General features: G+C 56.8%; 2 protein-coding genes across 3 annotated transcripts in view; one reads left to right on the top strand and one right to left on the bottom strand.

Moving 5' to 3' along the window:
- Positions 1-458: 458 nt before the first annotated feature.
- On the top strand, positions 459-11383 carry GSS (glutathione synthetase). Its single transcript, XM_063404666.1, has 13 exons — positions 459-593; positions 1222-1357; positions 2477-2622; positions 3827-3902; positions 4712-4851; positions 4968-5084; positions 5215-5295; positions 5566-5643; positions 7208-7274; positions 7877-8071; positions 8450-8531; positions 8872-9061; positions 9740-11383. The coding sequence occupies exons 2-13, from the start codon at positions 1229-1231 to the stop codon at positions 9861-9863; spliced, it is 1425 nt and encodes a 474-aa protein (XP_063260736.1). The 5' UTR covers positions 459-593; positions 1222-1228; the 3' UTR covers positions 9864-11383.
- A 1863-nt stretch (positions 11384-13246) lies between these two features.
- ACSS2 (acyl-CoA synthetase short chain family member 2) overlaps positions 13247-20797 on the bottom strand; it is a 29734-nt gene continuing 22183 nt past the window's right edge. For both annotated transcript variants that reach the window (XM_063404664.1, XM_063404665.1), the window contains 11 exons: positions 19499-19636; positions 19085-19255; positions 18190-18323; positions 17820-17952; positions 17339-17395; positions 16982-17062; positions 16339-16447; positions 16135-16203; positions 14825-15001; positions 14045-14119; positions 13247-13554 (listed from right to left, as the gene is read on the bottom strand). In XM_063404664.1, the coding sequence (XP_063260734.1) occupies positions 13427-13554; positions 14045-14119; positions 14825-15001; positions 16135-16203; positions 16339-16447; positions 16982-17062; positions 17339-17395; positions 17820-17952; positions 18190-18323; positions 19085-19255; positions 19499-19636 (1272 nt within the window). In that variant the 3' untranslated portion in view covers positions 13247-13426. The remainder of the gene's footprint in view (positions 13555-14044; positions 14120-14824; positions 15002-16134; positions 16204-16338; positions 16448-16981; positions 17063-17338; positions 17396-17819; positions 17953-18189; positions 18324-19084; positions 19256-19498; positions 19637-20797) is intronic.

The raw sequence follows: 20797 nt of genomic DNA, 5'->3' as shown, positions 1-20797 counted from the left end.
CAGGCCTGCCGGCAGCGCGGCAAAGGCACGCGGTGAGGAAGAGGGCGAGAAACGGAAAACATAAAGGTATTTTTCAATTCCTTTCACTTCCTAAGGCAGGTCTGCATTTCCTGTCTTCCCCTGCCTGCCAAGGGTGAGTTTCAGCTCCCGGGAGGGCGGCAGATAAGGCAGCTCCGGTAAGGTAAGGCGTTCTCACGGAACCACACGATCGCTGATGGCGGAAAGGGCCTCTACGAGCACTGCGCCCGCCGTTTCCACCGCTCTGGGCTCCCGGCAGCTCTGGCCCCGAGCAGCCCCTGCGCCTCCGTAGCCCTCACACTGTCGCGACATGACGCCACACCGTGCCGTGGCACCGCCCTGCGCGTGCGCGCTGCGCGCTCCCGGCGCGGCTCCGCCCCCTCCCGCCCCCGGCGCACGGCTTCGCACACGAGGGGCTCTTCCCCCACGCTGATTGGGTCTTTGAACTGCCAATCTGCCGGAAAGGCGGGGCGAGGGGCGCGGCCCGTCCAATCACAGGGCGTTCCGCAGCACCCGCAGCGAGCGGCCGGAGCGGGTCCGGGCGGCGGAACCGGGGCCGCCGGGACGGATCGGGGGTCAGTGAGGGACTGGGGTCAGTGAGGGACTGGGGTCAGTGAGGGAACGGGGGTGCCCGGGGGGATCGAGGTTAGTGGCGGTCTGGTGACCACGGAGGGACAGGTAGCGTCGCGAAGGGTCGGGACCGGGAGTCGGGAGGGCCCGGGGCTCGTGGGTCAGTGAGGGGCGGGGGGCCGGAGAGGGGCAGAGGGCTCGGGGGTCAGGGGACAGCGATGTGCCGGGGGCTGGGGCTCAGGAAGCGGGGAGCGGGAACCAGGAAGGGGCCGGAGGTCGCGGAGCTGGGTCGGGGGTCAGGACGCACTGACGGGCCGACGAGGGGGCAGCGAGCGGGGATCAGGGCACAGGGGCTGGGGACAGCCAGGGGCCGGGGGTCTGGACACAGGGGCTGGGGACAGCCAGGGGCCGGGAGTGAGGTTACAGGGGCTGGGGACAGCCAGGGGCCGGGGGTCTGGACACAGGGGCTGGGGACAGCCAGGGGCCGGGGGTCTGGACACAGGGGCTGGGGACAGCCAGGGGCCGGGGGTCTGGACACAGGGGCCGGGGACAGCCAGGGGCCGGCGGTCAGGACCCAGGGGCCGGGGTCGGGGTGCGGGCCGGGCGGTGACCCGCGCTGTGCTGTGCCCGCAGCGCTGCCATGGCCTCGGCCTGGCAGGACGTGGTGCGGGACGCGGCGGCCGTGCGGGAGGCGGCGGCGGCGGCGGTGGACGCGGCGCTGCTGGCGGGGGTGCTGATGCGGACCGGGGAGCAGCCGCACGCTTCGGATGTGAGTGCGCGGCGCGGGGAGGAGCCGCTGCCGTGCCGGGGTCCCTGAGCCCTTCTCAAGGAGCGGCTCCCCAAGGGACGGCCTTCGCTGGGGCTGCAGCTCACAGCCCATCCCGATGATGAGTGCACCTCCCCAAGGGACAGCCCTGCCGTACAGATTCCCTTTTCCAAGGAGAAGGATAGATCTGGGAAGGCTTAGGAAGTTGCCAGTTGTGGTGCTGGGAGTTAATCCCTTTCCCAGCCTCTCACCACCCATATGAACCTTTGAACCAGAGGAGAGTCTCACAGAGGGGCCTCTGCTTTTGGCATGTTCCCAGCTGCAGTCAGCCTTTGTCCCATACCTGGGTGAGGTGACAGGGGTGGAGGTGGCTGATGTGTGGGATTTGCCTCTGGGCAGTCCCTGGCGGATGGCTGGGGTAGGAGGCTCAGCCTGTTGGAGCAGAATGCCGTGAGGGGTCTCAGAGGAAGAAGTACCCCTGTGCAGGAGGGCTGTGGCACCATTGGGGAAGGGTCCCTGAGGAGCCTGGGGGCAAGCAGGCAGCTGGCAGGGGTACAAGGAGGGAGGTCTTCACCACAGCACTGCTCCTTGACCTGATGTTGGGTCAAGGCTCTGAGTGATCTCGAAGGGTGAGAGGAAGAAGGAGCCTGGGAGGAGAGGCCAAACACACTGCCAGTGTCACTTGTTTCATGTAAAAATCCAGGTGAATTGGAAACTTCTCTGTGGTATAATCCATGGACTTTGAGTGTGACCCCCTGCCTGAGACATGGATTGAGGCAGAGCTCTGGATTCACTGAGCCAGGATCAAAGGAAGTAACTGACAGCCAGAACCCAGGACTGGCAAATTAACTTTTTCTCTGCCCCTGAGACGTTCTGGAGACAGTGCTGTCCAGTTCAGGTGGAGCCAGGGGCAGGCAGTCAGCCCAGCCCAGGCGCTGGAGCAGCAGTGCCCTGTGGGTGGTTTGTAAAGCAGAACCCTCAAAAGTTAGGAACCAGCAGGGTCGAGGCCATGGGGTGGCAGGGCTGGGGGTGGCTTCAGCCTTCAGACAAGTAGAGGAAGCGCCTGCTTAGCTCCTCTTCAGCTGCCCACACCTGACTGCTCTGCTGCATCCCTGCTTGCAGGTGGTGAATTACGCGCCCTTCACGCTGCTCCCATCCGCAGTGCCCAAGGCCTTGTTTGAACAAGCCTATGCTGTCCAGCAGGATTTTAACCTGCTGGTGGATACCATCAGTCAAAACAAAGAATTCCTGGAGCAAACTCTGGCCAGGTAACATTTTTGCGTGTTGCATTTTAATGTAATATTTTAATCTGGAAACCCTACCTTGCTGAGATCTTCTTGGGCCCCAGAAAATGGGACATCTAGCCAAGACCTGGTTCCCTGCTATGATCTTCAACTTCACCACTTTTCAGGCTTGTGAATTCGTACTTGTGAGCTTTTTGGCCCCTGGGCCTTAAATGCAAATCACTGAAGTATTTGAGTACTGGATTTAGGAGTCTCTTTTAGTCTTACTCTGCCTGTGTCTGTCCAGTAACCACCAGCTTTGCTGCAGCAGTGATGGAAAGGAGGTGTCTGTTCTGTTTCCACACCCTCCATCAGTCCCCTCTTTCCCAGCCACAAACTCTGGGTGCAGGAGGACTGTCCAGCTCTGGCTCCTGGGTTCTGCTGAGTTTATCTGTGGCTGTTGCCCTCTGGAGTGACCTGACTTTGTCAGTCATGACTGTGGGACTGATGCTTCCACAAATCCCTCTTCCCTTCCCACTGCCCATTCTGTGCTGCCTGTGTACGTGCTGCTGCCTCTAGCACTGGGACAGAGCAGAGGAGGCTGTTTTCCAGCATCCTTTTGTTTTGTTAAAGCCTGACCCCTTGGAGCTGTTCCAACGCTCGTGCCTGTTCCAGAGCTGGCTGCAGCCAGAGCTTGTGGGGACATGTTTGTACCTGTGGTTAAAGAATGCAGCACCTGGGGTTTGTGTGGGCTCAGGTGCCTGCCCTGTGCCAGGGCAGCTCCCTGGAGGTGTTGCTCAGGGATTTGGGGCCCTGAGGAAAAGCCAGATCTACTCTAGCAGGGGCACAGTCTGTGGGATTTGGAGCCTGACAGGGGGATTGGATGAAGCTTGTGAAGCCTCTCTGAACTGTGTGTGCAACACAGAGAGACCTGTGGTTTCTTCCCTGAACCTGAAGAATTTTGCATTTCTTTGCCTTTACTTGTCCCATCTGCCCTGCCAGTGAGTCACCTCTGCACAGGAGGGCCTTTTGTGGAGTGGCTGTGCTTGGCAAACTGGGTTTGTGTTGTAGTTTTGCACTGAGCATTCGTGGGGAGGTGTTTCACAGTGTTACAGCACTTGGTTGAGTCCCAGCCCTGCTCTTTGTGCTGGAGAATGCCCCTGCTAAGGGCTTTTTCTGCAGGAGAATTAATTTTCTTCTTCCTCTGTGGCAGCAGCAGGGGGCTGACGTGGTCTGTGTTTCTCTCTAGCACCATCAAGGTAGACGACTTCACAGCTCGACTCTTCAGAATCTACCTGCAGGTTTTGGAGGAAGGCTTGGCTCAGGTACCTTGGCAGGGGATCCCAGTGGTCTGTGCCCCTTGGCATTGTGGTGGGGGTGCCTGGGCCCTGGCAGCAAGCTTTGGCACTCTGGACTCTGAGCTGTGCCAGGCTGGTCACTGCCTGCACTGCAATGTCTTGTCACAGCTGGTGAGCTCAGAACCTTGCCCTGTTGAACAGCTGAGCTCTCTGGTTGGTGCTGCTGGAAACAGCCTGGTCTGGAGAGGGAGGCTTTCATGGGGTTTGTCCTTGTCTTCTGGGAGCCTCAGTGTGCAGGGACATGTGTCTTGTTGGGACCTGCACCAGCCAGGCCATCCCTGCAGAAGCTCCTGTACTCTCAGGAGTGCTGGGAACTCCTCTGGAGCTCTGAGAGGGCTGTGGGCCCTGGGCAGGGGGCAGAGCACCCAGGTGTGTGACCTGCGGTGGTTTGTGTCAACCTGGGGGTGACAGGACAAGAGGGAATGGCTTCAAACTGACACTGAATAGGTTTAGATGAGATATTAGGGAATTTACTGTGCAGGTGGTGAGGTGCACAGTAAATTCCGTAATATCTCTTGCCCAGAGAAGCTGTGGCTGTCCCATCCCTGAAAATATTCAAGGCCAGGCTGGACAGGGCTTGAAGCAACTTGGTCGAGTGGAAGGTGTCCCTGCCCAGTGCAGGGGCTGGGATGAGGTGGTCTTTAAAGCCCCTTCCAACCCAAACCATTCTGGGATCCTCTGACTGGATCTGCCCCGGGAGGATTTTGAAGCAAGCTCATCAAAGGATTTGCAGTTAAAGGCGACAGGAGACCCCAGCTCCCCTCCCTGTGTTCCAGACTGTGTTTTTGGGCATCAACCGCTCGGATTACATGTTTGACTGTGGGCTGGATGGCACAGCAGCTCTGAGACAGATAGAAATAAACACCATTGCTGCCAGCTTCGGGGGGCTCACCTCCCGCACTGCCGACGTGCACAGGTAAGGAGCACCTGTGGCACTGCAGCAGCTGCACTGCACGGCCCCTGTGCTCTCCACGCTGCTCCCTTGGGCCAGCTGGGCGTGCACATGGCATTTACAGCATTTGTGTTCCTCAGGTTGGTGTTGAAAGTGTTGGGAAAGACTGAAGAGGCATCACAGCTGCTGCCCAACAACCCAGCGAAGGGGCTGGCCTTGGGAATTGCCAAAGCCTGGGAGCTCTACGGGTCCCAAACGTAAGGACAGAGGAGAGCATGAACAGGAGCAGTGCAGGGAGCCTGAATCACAGAGATGGAAAGCTGGTGACCCAGCTGGGAGCATGTGGAGTGTTTATGGGTTTAATGATGTCCTTGGTATCTCTTCCAGGGCTGTGGTGATGTTTCTGGTGGAGGATGTCCAGAGGAATATTTTTGATCAACGTTGTGTAGAAAATGAGCTCTGGAACAGGTAAAGTTTGAATTTTCCTGGGATGGGAAAGGAAGGAGATGGTTCAGTTTCTGGTATGGAAAACTGAGCAAACTGATGGCAGATCATGGGAAACATAGGATGGGTTCCTAAACAGGGAGGTTTTTTGGCTGTAGGATTTCTCTGGCTCCATAGCACAAAGCCTGAGGCTATTTGTGAAGGAACCTCCTTGCTGCAGCCAGCGATTCCACCCGTGCTCTGCAGCTCAGGTGCCTGTGGCCATGCTGGTGACTCTTGCACTGCTGTTGGCAGGAATATCCGTGTGGTCAGGAGGCGGTTCCGGGACGTGTTTGAGCGGGGCTCCCTGGATGCCAGCAGGAGGCTGTATGTGTGAGTATGAGCCAAGGTGCGCACTCCTGCCGCCTCGGGGGCACACAGGGCTGCCACTGCGAGCCTGCAGCCACACTCAGTGTGAGTAGTGACTGTCTGAGAAAGCAGTTCTCTTCCAGCCTCCAGGCTGCTGCTTCCTCTCGGAGCTGAGATGGTTTTGTGTTCACAGTGGTGAGATTTTGCAGACACACATCAGTCCCTTACAGCTGCAGTCATAATCTCCCTTCTTCAGGCTTCAGCCTTCATTTCTCTGTGAGATCTTTACCTCCTCCACAAAGGTCTGCTCTGAACAGCCCTGGCTGTTTGAGAGGCTTCCACAGAGCCATTTCCTGTTTACTATTCACGTGCTGCTCTGCCAGTGGGAGCTGGGCTGGGTTGTTAGTGCTGGAGGAGGAAGCATTCCATGTCCTTTGGGGATCTCTTGGCTTTGAACTCACTCAGTGTCTTGCCTGCTCCCTGTGGAGACCAGGACGGGAGGATCACAGCCTCCCAGTTGGTCCCAAGTGTGACGTTTGTCCTATTTCCAGGTAATGTGCTGGGAGCTGGATGAACCAAAGGGAGGATGTGGTTTCAGGACAGTGATTTTTCTGTACTGGGAGTCGTTTTTCCATGGTTTGACCCTGGGGCTCAGTGCTGTGTTTAATTAATGAATGTACTTGTCATGGCTGGATAGTTGAGGAGCAGGTGTATCCCTTGTGCTTCCTCCTGAGCATCCTCCCCTGTCACTGCTGGATGCCTCCTCTCTGCCTGCCAGCAGCTTCCACACCAAGTGCACAGTTTTGAGGCCAAAGCTTGTGCATGTGGTGCTACAGCTGTGCTGCCAGCCCAGCCCTGGCAGGGTGGTTTGGTGCCTCTCAGGTTGTTGAGTTGATGTCCTGCCTTGAATTGCCACAGGAGAAGAACTCTGTTCCCTCCAGCTTCAAGAATCACACAATCACAGAGTTGTTAAGGCTGGAAAAGACCTCTGAGATCGAGTCCAACCCCAGCACCACTGAACATGTCCCCAGGTGCCACAGCCTCACATCTTCAGGTCCCTCCACTGCCCTCTGCCACCTGTCCTAGTGCTTGACCACCCTTTCAGTGAAGAAATTCTCCCTAATCTCCAATCTAAGCCTCCTGTGGTACAACTTGAGGCTGTTTCCCCTTGTCCTGTCCCTGTTCCAGGGAGCAGAGCCCGACCCCTCTGCCTGTCCCCTCCTGTCAGGGAGTTGTGCAGAGCCACAAGGTCTCCCTTGAGCCTCCTTTTCTCCAGGCTGAGTCCCCCAGGCCAGTGTGGGGTAGAAGCTGTTAAAAATGAGTTGCTTACCTCTCTGCTGAGCTGGGTGTCAGAATTATTGAGTCCTTGGTTGGAGCAGAGGCAGGGTGTAGCTCCCAGTGTCTTGGGACGGGCCAAGCTGTGGTTCAGGAGAGGAGGCAGGGCTTGTGGTGTTCAGCTTGCTCTGGCAGAGCCAGGCAGGAAGAGGAAGGCCAAGGAGAAGGGGCAGGGGCCTGTGATCCCCCCCTTGGTGCTGGGATGGGGCAGGGCCTGGCCTGGCTTTGTGAGCACTTCTGGTTTCCATTCCAGGGACGGCCAGGAGGTTGCAGTGGTGTATTACAGAGAGGGCTACGTGCCCCAGGTCTACGACCAGCAGGTCAGTACCCACCTCCCTGCCCCAGAAACCACCAGCTGGGCACTGCCCAGGAGGCTCAAAATAATCCCAGGGGCAGCTCTCCTGGCTGGGGTGGGGTCAGTCCTGCGCGGTGTGGCCGAGAGCTTTGGGAAGCTGTGACTCCAGAGAGCAGGTGGGCAACCCTGCAGTAAGAAAAACGGGTGCTTTCTTCTCCAGGGGGTGATCCCTTAGTGCAGCACTGAATTGCTTCTGTACAATAGGGGTTAACACAGGTTAGCACCTGCTGAAGGGTTTCAGACTTGGTCTACAGATCACTCTGTGCTCTCTTAGCACGATCAGGCTGCTGGTAATATTAGCCCAGAGCAGATCTTGCTGGTGACTCGAGGTGGCAGCACTGCACAAGCTGGGGAAGGAGCACACAGTGGATTCATTTGACTGTGCTGCTCCCAGAGGTGGCGGGAAATTCATGCCTGCTCTTCTCCGGAGTGCTACTCCCACCCCCTGTCCCTGCCAGCAGGCAGGGAGGAGACAAACCATATGTCGATAACTGCACAGAAAAGAGCAGAGCAAACCCTTTGTGTGTTTTTTTTCCTCGCGGGGCGGTTGCTCCTTCGCTGCCACAGAACTGGGAGGCGCGGCTGCTGCTGGAGCGCTCCCGGGCAGTGAAGTGCCCCGACATTGCCACGCAGCTGGCGGGCACCAAGAAGGTGCAGCAGGAGCTCAGCCGGCCGGGCACGCTGGAGAAGCTGCTGCCCGGCCAGCCCGAGGCCGTCGCTCGCATCAGAGCCACCTTCGCAGGGCTCTACTCCCTGGACGAGGTGAGCGGGAGCGGGGCTGGAGCGGGGATGGACACGCACACCTGTGCTCTTTGCTTGAGAAGGAGAGGGCTTTGTTGTGGTCCTTGGGGAATTTGTTGATGCCTGTGCTCAGAGGGATCTGCTGAGGAGCCCCTGCTGCTCCCTGAGGCTTTGCTGTCCACAGAATCATTTTGGTTGGCAAAGCCCTCCAAGATCATTGAATCCAACCTTTGACCAAACACCACAGTATAGATTAGACCGTGGCACTGAGTGCCACGTCCCTTCATTCCTTGAACATCCCAGGGGTGGTGATTCCATCCAGCTCATTCCAGTGTGAAACCACCCTGTCCATGAAGAAATTATTCCTGATGTCCACCTGTTTCCATCCTTTCCTGCCAGGGTGAGGAGGGTGACAGAATAGCTGCCACAGCCATCGCTGACCCCGACCGCTTTGTGCTGAAACCTCAGCGTGAAGGTGGAGGTACGAGCTGGGCTGTGGAGGTGTGAGCTGGGCTGGGCCCCTGGGGGTTTCCATGGGGTTTTTTTGCTGTGTTTGGGACAGGCAGTAGCTCTGTGCCAGCTCCTGGTTCTGTGCTGAGGGATAGAGTGGCTTGTGGTACACATAGCCATGGGAGCTAGTCCTGCCCCTAAGGCAATGCTGCTCCTGGAGGAGCTCCCAAGGCCCTGGTGATGGGTGTGGAGAGCCCAGGCAGCACCTAGGGAGACAAAGGCTGGGTTATTTCAGCTGCCAGGGCCACATGGCTGGGGCCAGGGGCTTCTGCTGTCCTGGAAGGGCTTGATGTGGTGGTTTTGTTTGCCAGGGAACAACCTCTATGGTGAAGAGCTCAGGGAGGTTCTGGAGAAGATCAAAGACAGCCCTGAGAGAACCTCCTACATCTTGATGGATAAGATCAAACCCCAGCCAGCACTGAATTACTTGCTGAGGGCTCACACTCCCCTCCAAGTGTCCGAATGCATCTCTGAGCTCGGGATCTTTGGTGTCTATGTCAGGTGAGGAATGTGCTTTTGTTCCAGGGCAGTTCCCTGCTCCTGACGTGGAGCAGGAGCATTTTGCCCTCTGTGCTGCCCAGGCACAGCCACAGGACAGACGTCTGGGGGCGTGCAGGTGCAGGGGACAGATGTGACCATTCGGTCTGTGCCCCTGGCAGCAGCTCTGAGCAGTGTGCACATAGTGAGCTGCTGCTCTGAAGCTGCTGCCAAGCGAGCTCTTGGAAAACCACGGGGCTCATGCTGGGAGTTACTGGTGTAATGGGATCTTGGGATCGATGTGCCTCATCTCTGGTTTCTGGGAGCACTTCTTGTGTTCTGGGTGCAGCCACATGTGTGGCTTTTCTGAAGCCCTGGTGATCTCTGAAATACCTGAAGGCCTAATGCCTGTTCAACCCTAATAGGAGCTGCTTTTGTTTAAATCCCTCATAGGCCACACTTCCATAGGGTGTAAATGAAAGTCCTTTTCACACAGTTTTGGGAACAAAGGTGCTCTGGCAGCGTTCAGCCCCTGGCACTGTCCATTTGCAGAAGGGCCAGTGCAGCCACCACCGCAGGTCCCCAGCGTCAGCCCTGGGGCTCAGCCCTGCCCTGTGTGGTGGCAGGGAAGGTGCGTCCTGCTCCCCAGAGAGGTGCCACGAGCTCTGTGCTGGCAGGGGCTCAGTTTCCCTCTCCCTTCAGGCAGGGCCGGGAGCTGGTGCTGAACCGGGCCGCCGGTCACCTCCTGCGCACCAAGGCGGTCGAGCACGCGGACGGCGGCGTGGCGGCCGGGGTGGCCGTGCTGGACACGCCGTACCTGGTGTGAGGAGCACAGCCCCACCCTCCTCTCTGCTGCCCCAAGAGCTGATCTGCCCCAGGGATTTCTCCTCAGGGTGCGCTCGCCGAGGTCCGATGTGCTGGAGGCTGTGAGGAGGGACTGTGATGCAACTGCTCAAAGGTCCTGGGTGCCAGCCCCAGCTTCTTCCAATGATTCCCTCTCCAGGAAGGATTCCCTTGCTCTGCCTGCTCAGGGGGCCCTGCCCTGGGCACAGCCCAGCTGTGGCTCCCAGGACTGCAGGGTTCTGGGTGTTCCTTGTGGCCTGGCCTGGGGGCAGGGGGACATAGAGCAAAGGGTCAATGTGCCATAACAGGCCTTTGTGCTGCTCCCACTTCTCAGCTCCTTGATGCTGCACGATTTCAGGCGACATACACAGCCTAAGGAATGAGAGGAGAAAGGTGGACAGGCAAGTATCAGCCTTTATCTTCATTCAGTGCCTCAGTGCTCTCCAGCTTAAAGAGGAGAGCCCAGCTCCACTCAGCATGGCCCCTCCAGCCCTCCTTCTTGTGCTGCTGCTGTCCTGATTTTTATTTTGCCCTGTGCCTCAGGATCCTCAGGCTTCCTGCACCAGGCACAGCTGCCCTGGTTAATGTGCCCAAGGGCCTCTTGCTTGTTTTTGCTTTGCCCAGCTCCTGTTTTATAGGACTGGGTGCTCATCCCAATCAGTGTCTCTGTCCTACACAGGGCAGGCAGCAGCACAGGTTGCAGGGCAGGCTCCTGCTGCCTCCTGCAGCCCTGCCCAACAGATCTCCACAGGCTGATGTAGGAGTCCCTCAGAGATGGAGGCAGCTCCCCAGGCAGCAGTGAACTGGAGCCTTGTGTGTGTTGATAAATCCCAAATCACCCTGGGTCTGTGCCAGTGCATCCCATTGCAAATCAAACACTGAGCATCTTCCTGTCAGGGAGCCCCAGCCTTGGGAATGGTCCTGCTGAGACTGGGAGCTCTGGTGAGGAAGCAAAGGAATTGCAGGGGAGGCTGGGCAGCACAGCCCCAGCTCCAAGCACCTTACTCTGGGACCAGCACCAGCAGGTGGGGAGACGTGGCTCTCTCCAGGTTTTATGGATCAGTGGGAACAGCACAGCAGTGGAGGAGAGTGGGCTCTCCTGCCTCTTCCCCCAGTCCCCTTTCCTCCTCAGCCCTAAAAGCTGCACCTTTCTGGCAGTGAAGAGCCCAGGCAGCCTCAGCCCAGCCCTGTCAGTTACACAGAACCAGCACAGAGGCAGAATTCCTGCAGAATGGATGTGCTGAGTGACACAAGCAGCACAAAGGCAAAATTCCTGCAGAATGGATGTGCTGAGTGACAGAAGCAGCACAAAGGCAGAATTCCTGCAGAATGGATGTGCTGAGTGACAGCTCTGCTGGCTCTTTGCTGCTGCAGTATCAATCACCAATTGGTCACTTGGGAAACTGCTCCATTCTTCAAGTGTGACTGAAGCTGGGAGTCCTGGGTGTTTTGCTGGGGGATTGATTACCCCAAGCCAGAGATTAAAAGGAATGTGCAATCTGACTGCTGTTTGTGCCAGGTTTGTCTGAGAGGTCCATGGCTGTGCCTGGAAGGGGCCCAGGCTCGGGGTGGAGCTGAGGCAGCCCTGAGCTGTGCTGGCAGCCCTGAGCCTCCTCACCCAGCTCCCTGGCACCAGTGCTGCATGAGGGCATTGGTGACTTGGGGGTGTCACACTGTCCTGTGCTTTCATGAGCCTTGGAGCAGCACTGGCTGGAGACCAGGGAGAGACTGAGGCACAGGCTGCAGCCCCAGAGCCAGCACACAGGCACAGTGAATCCCAGTCCATGGAAGAACATCATGCTGGCAGGAACCTTCCCCTCCCCATCCCAAAAGCCAATCGTGGTTTCTGGCACGGCCACTCCAACTGCATTGAGCACTCTGGACTCACACAAGCACCTACCACCCACACACGATCCAAGCCTGTTTCCATTTTGTTTTCTTGAATTTTATTCCATTTTGCATTAAATTCTTGCTGTTTTCCAGCCAAATTTACATAGCTGACAAAGAGTAACAGGAGGAACGATGATGTAGGAATCCTTGTCACCAAGGTGGCACAATCCAGTGGTACGGAGCTGTGGGGGCACACGGGACACAGGCAGGCACCGAGGTTACAGGTGACACAGGTGCTGTGCCAGTGAGAGCAGCAGGTAACAAGTGAGATTTGGGACTTGGCCAACAGCTCAGCAGAGCACCCCAACTCCTGCCCTGAACACCCCAACCCAGAGGCAGCTGCTCCTCTCCAGCCCCAAGTCAGCTCAGGTTGCAGGTATGCCTCTGGCACTCCCCAAAACAGCTGTTGCAGCAAGTTTTAAAGCCCATTTCTCCTTTGGTTTAAGTGCAAAATCAAACAGTTTACATGCAGGTTTCATAGAGACATTGCAAAGGAGGTATCAGCCCCAGCTCAGCCCTGGCTGGAGTTAAATGTCCTTCACTGGAGGAAGGATGGCTTTGGCAGGACCCTGGTCGTGGTCAGGCTCTTGGGGAAGAAGTCTGGGGGGCCTTTAGCTCTCATCATCCTCAAGCCATGTCAGATTCAAGCAAACACTGACTTTAAACATCTCCCACCATTTTTTCCCGATGAGGAAATGTGTAGGACTCCCACAGCCCTGCCTGCCTTGCTCTCTCTGCTGTAGCAGTGCTCACGGTGCCTTGGGAGAGGTGCCTTTGCCTGGTTCCATCTCCCCTCCCTCCTTTGGTGTAACAGCTCCCAATCCTCCCCCAGGACACACAAGGAGCATCCCTCTGCTCCAGCTCTGGTGGCAGCAGGGTGGCACTGGGGCGCCATGGGACAAACTATGTCACACCAAGGCTTTTCCCTTCCGGGCTCCCTGTAGTGGCCATGGCCAGGGAAGGACCCTGCACTGGGGACAGCGCAGCAGCTGGCACAACACAGTGAGGAGGCAGCAGATCTTGGTATCAGATTGCCCAAAAAACCTGTTTGAAGCCCAGAGCTCCCTGGAGCCTTGGCCCACTGCCCTGGAGGCTCCAGGAAGCTGTGCTAGCAGCAGGACAGTGGATGCAGGATGAGCACAGCTGTGCAGTGATGCTGTGGCTGCTGCACTGCTCCTGCAGCTGCAGCACTCCGAGGACAAAAGGAAGCTCAGCTGCTCTGTGGGCAGTGGTGGATGCACCTCCCAGGCCTGCCTGCATTGAGTAACTCCAGCATCACTTCCCCTCCCACCCCCAAAGCTCCTTCCCACTGCACAAGGTGCCAGGGCCCCTCCAGGACATAAAGTAAATTAACACCCCCTCACCCACCCCCCAATTAAATTAAAATCAAGAACGAGGTGCTGTAAAGGGAGGAGGATGAGTCCCTCTGTGCACCAGGCTGACCCTCAGGTGTGTGACATCCATCTGGAACACGACAGACACCTCATCCAGGGCACGGGCACGGCCTCTCCAGAGCCAGACTCTCCTCGTTCCTATGATTGGTACATTCAATTCAACAGGTGAAGGTTTCCTTCCCGGGCAGGCAGCGGCTGTTGGAGGGACCTGCTCATCAGGTGCCACTGCCACTGTTCTGCTCAGCAGGGACAGGTCCTGCTGCTACTGCTTCGTTTCACATCTGCTGTTGAAAAGGTGTTGGATGATGCCCGGGTCTGCCAAGGTGGAGATGTCCCCCAGATCCTGGTCATTTTTGGCAATTTTCCTTAATATCCGTCTGGTGATCTTTCCTGTAATGACAGCCAAGAATGGGACGCAGGAGTCAGAATCCCAGAATGGTCTGGGTTGGAAGGGGCTTTAAAGATCATCTCTTTCCAAACCCCTGCTGTGAGCAGGGACACCTTCCACTGTCCCAGGCTGCTCCAAGCCCTGTCCAGCCTGGCCTTGGGCACTGCCAGGGATCCAGGGGCAGCCCCAGCTGCTCTGGGCACCCTGTGCCAGGGCCTCCCTACCCTCACAGGGTAGTTTAAAACCAGTTAAAAAACTGGTTAAAACAGTTTAAAACCATCACCCCTTGTCCTTCATTATCTGTCCATATAAAGGGGTCAGGATCTTTTCAGCATCCTTAGCAGAAGTGGGAAGGGCCAGACCTGCACATGCTGCTCACCCTGAGCTTGCACCTCTCCTAATCTGAGCAGCCCTGGACAAACAGGGCAGAGGTGATCACCTTCCACTGGCAGGAACTGTCCAGTGCTCCCCAGGACCATCCCTGGAACTCACCTGAGCGGGTTTTGGGCAGGCTGGGGGCGTGCTGGATGTAATCAGGTGTTGCTATGGGCCCGATTTTTTCTCTGACTGCAAAAAAAGAGATTTTCATTGTAGGGACGAGAAGAAGCCTCACATCCTTTCCAGTCAGCATAGAAGGTTAAGACCCAGAGCCCAGCTCCTGGGACACCTGGCAGGGCAGTGCCTGGGGCTGCTGCACCTGAGCTTCCACAAAGTGGGAGACAGCAGGACCTGAAATGCCAATAGGGCCATAAGCACATCTCACCAACAGTGAGAGCACTCATTTTTTCATTCCCTCCACCTTCCAGAGACCTCCCTAATGGCTACAACCAACACTGTGACCATTTTGATAGAGCAAGGATTGATTCACTCTTGAGTTCCTCCAGAGAAGAAGCTGCCATGGGTCTGTTTCATGTATTCAATGCTGCAGTTTGCAGTGAAACAGCTCCTTGAGGGTGGAGCAAAAACACGCAGAGCACCACCCTAAAGAAACCCCATGATCCTCCCAGGATGTCCCAGTCTGCCAGGGAGAGCCCTGCAGTAAACAAAAGCTCAGTCCCTCACAGGGCTGTCAGCTCCCACGAGGCAGAGATGGCATCACATGAGCAGCCAAAGGCCAGATTAATTTTAGTCTCTGTCAGCCGTGCTCTGTAATCAAGAGGCACCTTGTGGCAGTTGTCCACGCTGCATTCCCCAGACCACGGACAAGCACCCTAGCCCTTAACCCCTCCATCACCTCCCTTTGCCTGCTCCCCAGTATTTGGCTGTTGCTACCTTGTTTCTTCAGCTCATCCGTGAGGTTCTTGGTGAACTCGTGGCCCTCTCTCAGGGTCACAAAGCAGTAGAGGCACTCGCCCTTCAGGGAGTGGGGGTGGCTGACCACGGCAGCCTCGGCCACCGCCGCGTGCTCCACCAGGGCTGACTCCACTTCCGCCGTGCTCAGCAAGTGGCCTGGAAACAAGGGGGAGGCAAAGCTTTACAGACCTGCAGGAAGAGGCCTGAGGCTCTAAAAGGCCCTAAGCTACAGATTTGAGAGCATCAGTTTGATGTGTTTGGGAAAGGACAACAGTTGGAGAGTGAAACTCATTTCTGCTCTGCTCTAGAAACTGCCAGGTGTCACCCACCTGCAGAAGCCACCTCCCCTGGCTGTTCCCCCTCCCACCTTTGAGCTTCTTTCTGGAACAGATCATGAACAGTTCATGGTGATGCCCTTCCAAAGCACAGGCTGAGGAGGAGCTGGATTTGGCAGAGCAGACCTGCCCACATGGTCAGCTGGAAGGTGCAGAGGAGAGGTTGGATCTGCAGAGTCCAGGCTCCAGCCCAGTGCTGTGGGGAGGGGCAATGACACTGCACCTCTCGGGGCAGGGGCACAACTCAGTCCTGCACACTTCTGCTCCTGCTCCTGTGCTCTGACATTCCACCCTGGCACTGCTGTCACTGAAAGCCACAGGAAGGTGGTCAACTCCCAGAATGATCAGTTGGTGGAGAATCAGGCACTGCTGGTCAGGTGAAAGGATTTAATTTGATCCAGGGACAAGTAAAGCAGCACCTCAGAGCCAGCAGGACATACCTGGAAGATACAGGCTCCAGGAAAGGAGGGAGGGAACTATTAAATAGAGTATATGGAAAATGATGGGCTGAGAATCAGCTGAATCTCAAAGACTTGGTCAACAGAGGTGGGAGAACCTTCAGAGTTCTGAGCAGCCTGATCCAGCTTTGAGGTGAGCCCTCCATGGAGCAGCAGGTTGGATTAACAACCCTCTGGTCATGCCAGAACTCTGTGATCCCCTGTAGCCCTAAATCCTTCAGCAGAGGTGCCCTGGCTGGTTACAGAACGTTCCTTCCCTCCAAGGCTTTGTCTCCAGGGAAAATGGTGCAGGAAGTCACCCAATCACAGATGTGTGTGTCCCCAAAATAACCCTGACCCAGCAACTGGATCCGCTTTGAGGACAGGTTGCTGGACAGAATCACAGATGCAGAACTGTCCCCATAAAGCAGGTGGCTTTTGAAATGGATGCAGAAGTGTCACAAAGCAAGGTGTCAGAAAGCACACTGGTTCCACTGAAGTCAAAACTCCTTCTTACCAGAAACATTCAGCATGTCATCAATTCGCCCTGTGATCCAGTAATAACCATCTTTATCTCTTCTACAACCTAAAAATAGCCAGAAATGAGTGTGAGGCAGCAGTGCCAACCTTCAGAGCAACTGATAAGGGACTCTGAGGGCAGGACAGAGATTTCCACTGCTGCCCCAGGCCCCTGTGCCCACAGCAGCCTGGGCCCCCTTACCATCGCCAGTCACGTAGTACCCTGGGAACTTCTTGAAGTAAACGGTCTCAAACTGCTGGTGCTTCCCGTAGAGCGTGCGCATGATCCCCGGCCAGGGCTGCTTAAACACCTGGTGGGGAGAAACAGAGCTGGGGCAGTGAGAGCCAAACCAATAACCCAGGTTTGCACCACCCTGAGAGGTGTCACACAGCCATGAATAGCACTCAGACACTTGCTGCTACTGCTGATCCACTGGGAGAGTCTCACCAGCTTTGGCCAGGGACAAGGAGCTTGGCTGAGCAGTTGTTCCCATCCTCCTGCCTGGCCCACATGTGCATTTAGTGATCAGCTGCAAGAGCTCCCACTAAGCTACAGCCTCAGAGGGAGCTCCCACCACCCAAGGGGGTTCCTAGTGTGGACCAGAGTTAGTGGAGGCAGAATTACAATTTTTTAAGGTTGGAAAAGACCTTTAAGATCATCAAGCCCAAATGTCAACCACTAAACCGTGGCCTCAAGTGCCACCTCCACACATTTTTTGAACACTTCCAGGGATGGTGACTCTACTCCTGCCCTGGGCCAAAAGATGTGAGTATTCTAGCAGGGATGTCTCAGAGCTCACAGGGAATGGACAAAGGGAGGATGGGGAAGATCAGCCCTTCCTTACCAGGTAACCTTCTGCTTCTCCTTCCAGCTCTTCCCCCGACTCACTCAGGATGGCAGGGACCACACCAAAAAAGGGGAATGTCTGCCATGAGGACCAGGGAGAAAGGAGAGATGGAGGTGAATCCCTGCATTAGACCCCCATTAACCAGAGGGAGTGGGAGGCAGGGCAAGGGCAGCTTTGGAGAGCTGTGGTACATGGCACCCATGAGCATGGCTGCACGGGGCCTGGGATTTTGGGTGGTGGTCACCTCCCCGTGTGCACCACTGTCTCCCCACCCTGTGCCAGGCTGCAACCACCCAGCCATGGCACAGACAGGGCCCCACTGAGGCTCCTGGGGAGGAGAACACAAGTACTCACTGCAGAGCCTGGCTTCATGGGGGTGGCAGCAGGAAGGGGCGTCAGCATGTGGCCTCCCTGCAAAGAGAGGCAAACCCCAGTGAGTCTGGGCCATGCCAGCCCATCCCACAGCTGTGCCATCAGCTCTGGGAACTGCACATCCAGTCAGGGCTGCCAGGGCAGGTGTGGAGATGGGCCCTGGGAAGGATATGGCAGTGGATGGGGAATCTGGGCACAAAGCTTTGGAGCTGCAGGGAGAGAGAGGAGCAGGAGAGCAGTGTCCAGAGCAGAGTTTGGAAGAGACCCTTTGGAGAGGAAGGTTTCCCCTTGGCGCCTGTTTTGAGCTCCAGGATAGGAAGAGAAGGGGCACATCAGAGTTTTCTGGGCAGGCCAAACAAGTAGTCCCCACAGAGCCCACCTCCCACTATGGCAAACCTGCAAAGAGGCCCTGCAGGGAGCACTAGGGACAGAGAAGTACCAGGGACACCCAGCAAGGACTCACCGTCTCCGTCTGCCAGAAGGTGTCCACGATGGGACACCTCTCCTCTCCCACCACACGGTAGTACCACAGCCAGGCCTCGGGGTTGATGGGCTCACCCACGGTCCCCAGCACCTTCAGGGACTTCCTGCTGTGCCTGCAGAGAGAGGAGGGGGCTGGCAGGGGCTCAGCAGGCTATGGAGCTGTGAGCTTGCTGCACAGCAGAGCCTGCAGGAATCCCTGGGCTACCCAAAATGGACTTTCCAGGTACAGTTCACAGCCTTCTCAACACTCTTCCATAGGGGAAGAGTGGAATCCGGGGTCACTTTGGCACCTCCCTCTCAACCTTGCTGTGCACAGCCAAGGTCCTCAAGCCACTGGGACTGGCACTCACTTTTTGACGGGCTCCTCGCCGTACTTCATCAGCAGCCGGATGGCCGTGGGTGCCGTGTAGAACTTGGTCACCTTGTACTTGTCAATGATGCTCCACATCCTGCCAACATCTGGGTAGGTGGGAACACCTTCAAACTGAGCAGGACACAGAGCAGTGACACAGCTGCTCCTCACTGCTCCCCACCTGCAGCACCTGCCTGAGCATGAGGAGCCAAACAGCAGCTGCACCCCAGCACATCCTTAAGGGGGTACCACACAGTGAAACCAGTCCAGGTCAAGGACCCCCTCACTGGGCAGATGTCATCTCCCCCTCATTCTAGCAGATGTCCCCTGACACCCCTTTGCAGCTTAGGCACTTGGGTGGCCACCACAGTGACACAGTCCCACCACCCAAATGACCCTGCCCACGTGGAGAAGGGCAAGAGGTCCAAACATTGTGACAGAATCACAACTCAAAGTACCAAGAACTCCTTAAAGACTTCCCCCAACATAACAGATTTTCCTGCTTGCATTCCCCTGGGGTCTCTGGCACTCTGATCTGTTACACTGCCAAGAGAGATACAGGCACAGGAATTAAACAAGTTGTCAAATCAGCGTCAGCACGGAAAACATCACTCCCTCATTGAGTTTTTCCATTAAGTCAGAGCAGCCCTGGCTCCATTGGTGCACAAGGTTTGTACTTTTATGGGAAAGAAACAGGGGAGCATTTTAAAAAATTAACCAGTCAAAAGCCACACACAAAATTCTCCCTCGAGTAGTCACTGTGCCCTCCCTGGAGAGCACCACCCTTCCTCACAGAGCCCTGCACAGCACCATGGAGCAATGCAGGGCTGCAGCTCAGCACCACCATCTCCCTTTTCCTGGAGTGAAAGCCCCCACTGGCCCCCAGCACTCACCAACACGCTGGTGGCCCCGTTAGCCAGCGGGCCGTAGGTGAGGTAGGAATGGCCCGTGATCCATCCAATGTCGGCCGTGCACCAGTACACATCCTCAGGTTGGTAATCAAACACGTATTTAAAGGAGGTGGCAGCAAAAATCATGTACCCACCCATGGTGTGCAGCACACCCTGCGAGGAGAAGGCACAGGAATGTCAGGGTGAGCTCACACCATCACCCTCACCCTGCCAGGCCCAGCTGAGCATCACTGAGCTCCAACAGCAGCTGAGCAGGAACAACCAGCACAGCCCCTTTTTCTAAGACCTCTGCGGCTCCTCTTTCTGCTGGGGCCTCCCAACTCTCCCCTCACCAGTTCCCCCAGCTGAGGGGTTCCTGTGGCTCAGTCTGTCCTGTGCAGGGAGCTGGGAGCACACCTTGGGTTTTCCAGTGGAGCCGCTCGTGTAGAGGATGAAGAGCTCGTCCTCGGCGTCGCACCACTCGGGCTCACACTCTGTGCTGGCACCAAGCATCAGCTCATGCCACCACATGTCCATGGCTGGGTCCCAGGGGGTCTGAGGAGAGCACAAGATTGGAAACAGGCTTGTCCAAAAACAAGAGAGGGGGGATGAGGAGCACAGCCCAAACCTTGCCCCCGTCATGAGCCATCGAGGGGGATGTTCACAGCACAGCCTGCTGCAAACCATGCACCAGAGCTGCAGCCCCCACTCTCAAAGCTCCTTTTCACAGCCCACAGCCACAAGGAAAACCTTTAAACACGGTCTGGCTGCAAGACCTGAAGCAGGGTGTCCAGACCATAGGTAACAGTGATGAGTCCTGTGGGTGGCAGCAGCAGCCAGAGGGGCTGGCAGCAGCTGCTCTGGGCTGCTCCCACAATCAGGCTCCTCCTGCCCTGGGGGCTGCCCCGAGCTGCAGTCCCACAGCGAAGCAGCAAGCACAGCCACACGTCCCACAGCAGCTGTCCCACACACCTTGTGGGGACCCTGACAGCAGCACGGCCCGAGACAAAGAGCAGCACTGTGGGCTCACACTGCTTGGCCTTGCAGGCACCCCAAAAAATCTGTTCTCTGGGTTTTTAGCTAGTAACTACCCTGGTAAGAAGCAACTGCACCAACACAGAGCCATCCAGCACTGGCTGACTGAAGTGACAGAGCCACCAAGCCTGTGGCTGATGGGCAGAGGCCACCCTGAGGATTGTTCTGGCTGCCAGCCTCTCCAGGGTTGTGGCACAGTTCAGGACAAGACTCAACATCCCCTGACCTTCTCACCTTTCCTCAGAGAAGCTTGGGGGAAGCTGGGCAGGGAACACGCCCCAGCCTCAGCTCAGACCTCCACTTCCTCCATCTCTGAGGGCAGGCACCTGACCCAGAGCCCTGCACATTTCCTCCTCACAAATCCAGACTCGCCACAGCTCCCTCAGCTGGAGTGCACAGAGAGCAGCCACATGGTGACTCTCTGCTGCCCTGAAGATGTTCATGAGACATCTGGAGGCACTGGGACCCCACAGCCCAGCACACAGCTCCCATACATGTGGTGCAGGGGACACCAGCTCCTTGACAGTTTGGCACAACTGAGCCCACTTGGAAAGCTTTCAGGGAGCCCCAGGGCTCCTGGTTTTACCTGGCAAAGCAGTTTCCACAATTCTGTCCCACCAGTAAGCTCCCAGCAAGGCACCAGGCAAACAAGCCCAAGGCTATCCAGCCGTTTTCTCTTGC

This window comes from Prinia subflava, chromosome 8, assembly GCF_021018805.1.
Source record: "Prinia subflava isolate CZ2003 ecotype Zambia chromosome 8, Cam_Psub_1.2, whole genome shotgun sequence".
NCBI lineage: Eukaryota > Metazoa > Chordata > Aves > Passeriformes > Cisticolidae > Prinia > Prinia subflava.
The sequence above is the reverse complement of the archived record's forward strand: the minus strand, read 5'-3'. Positions and strand labels throughout refer to the sequence as shown.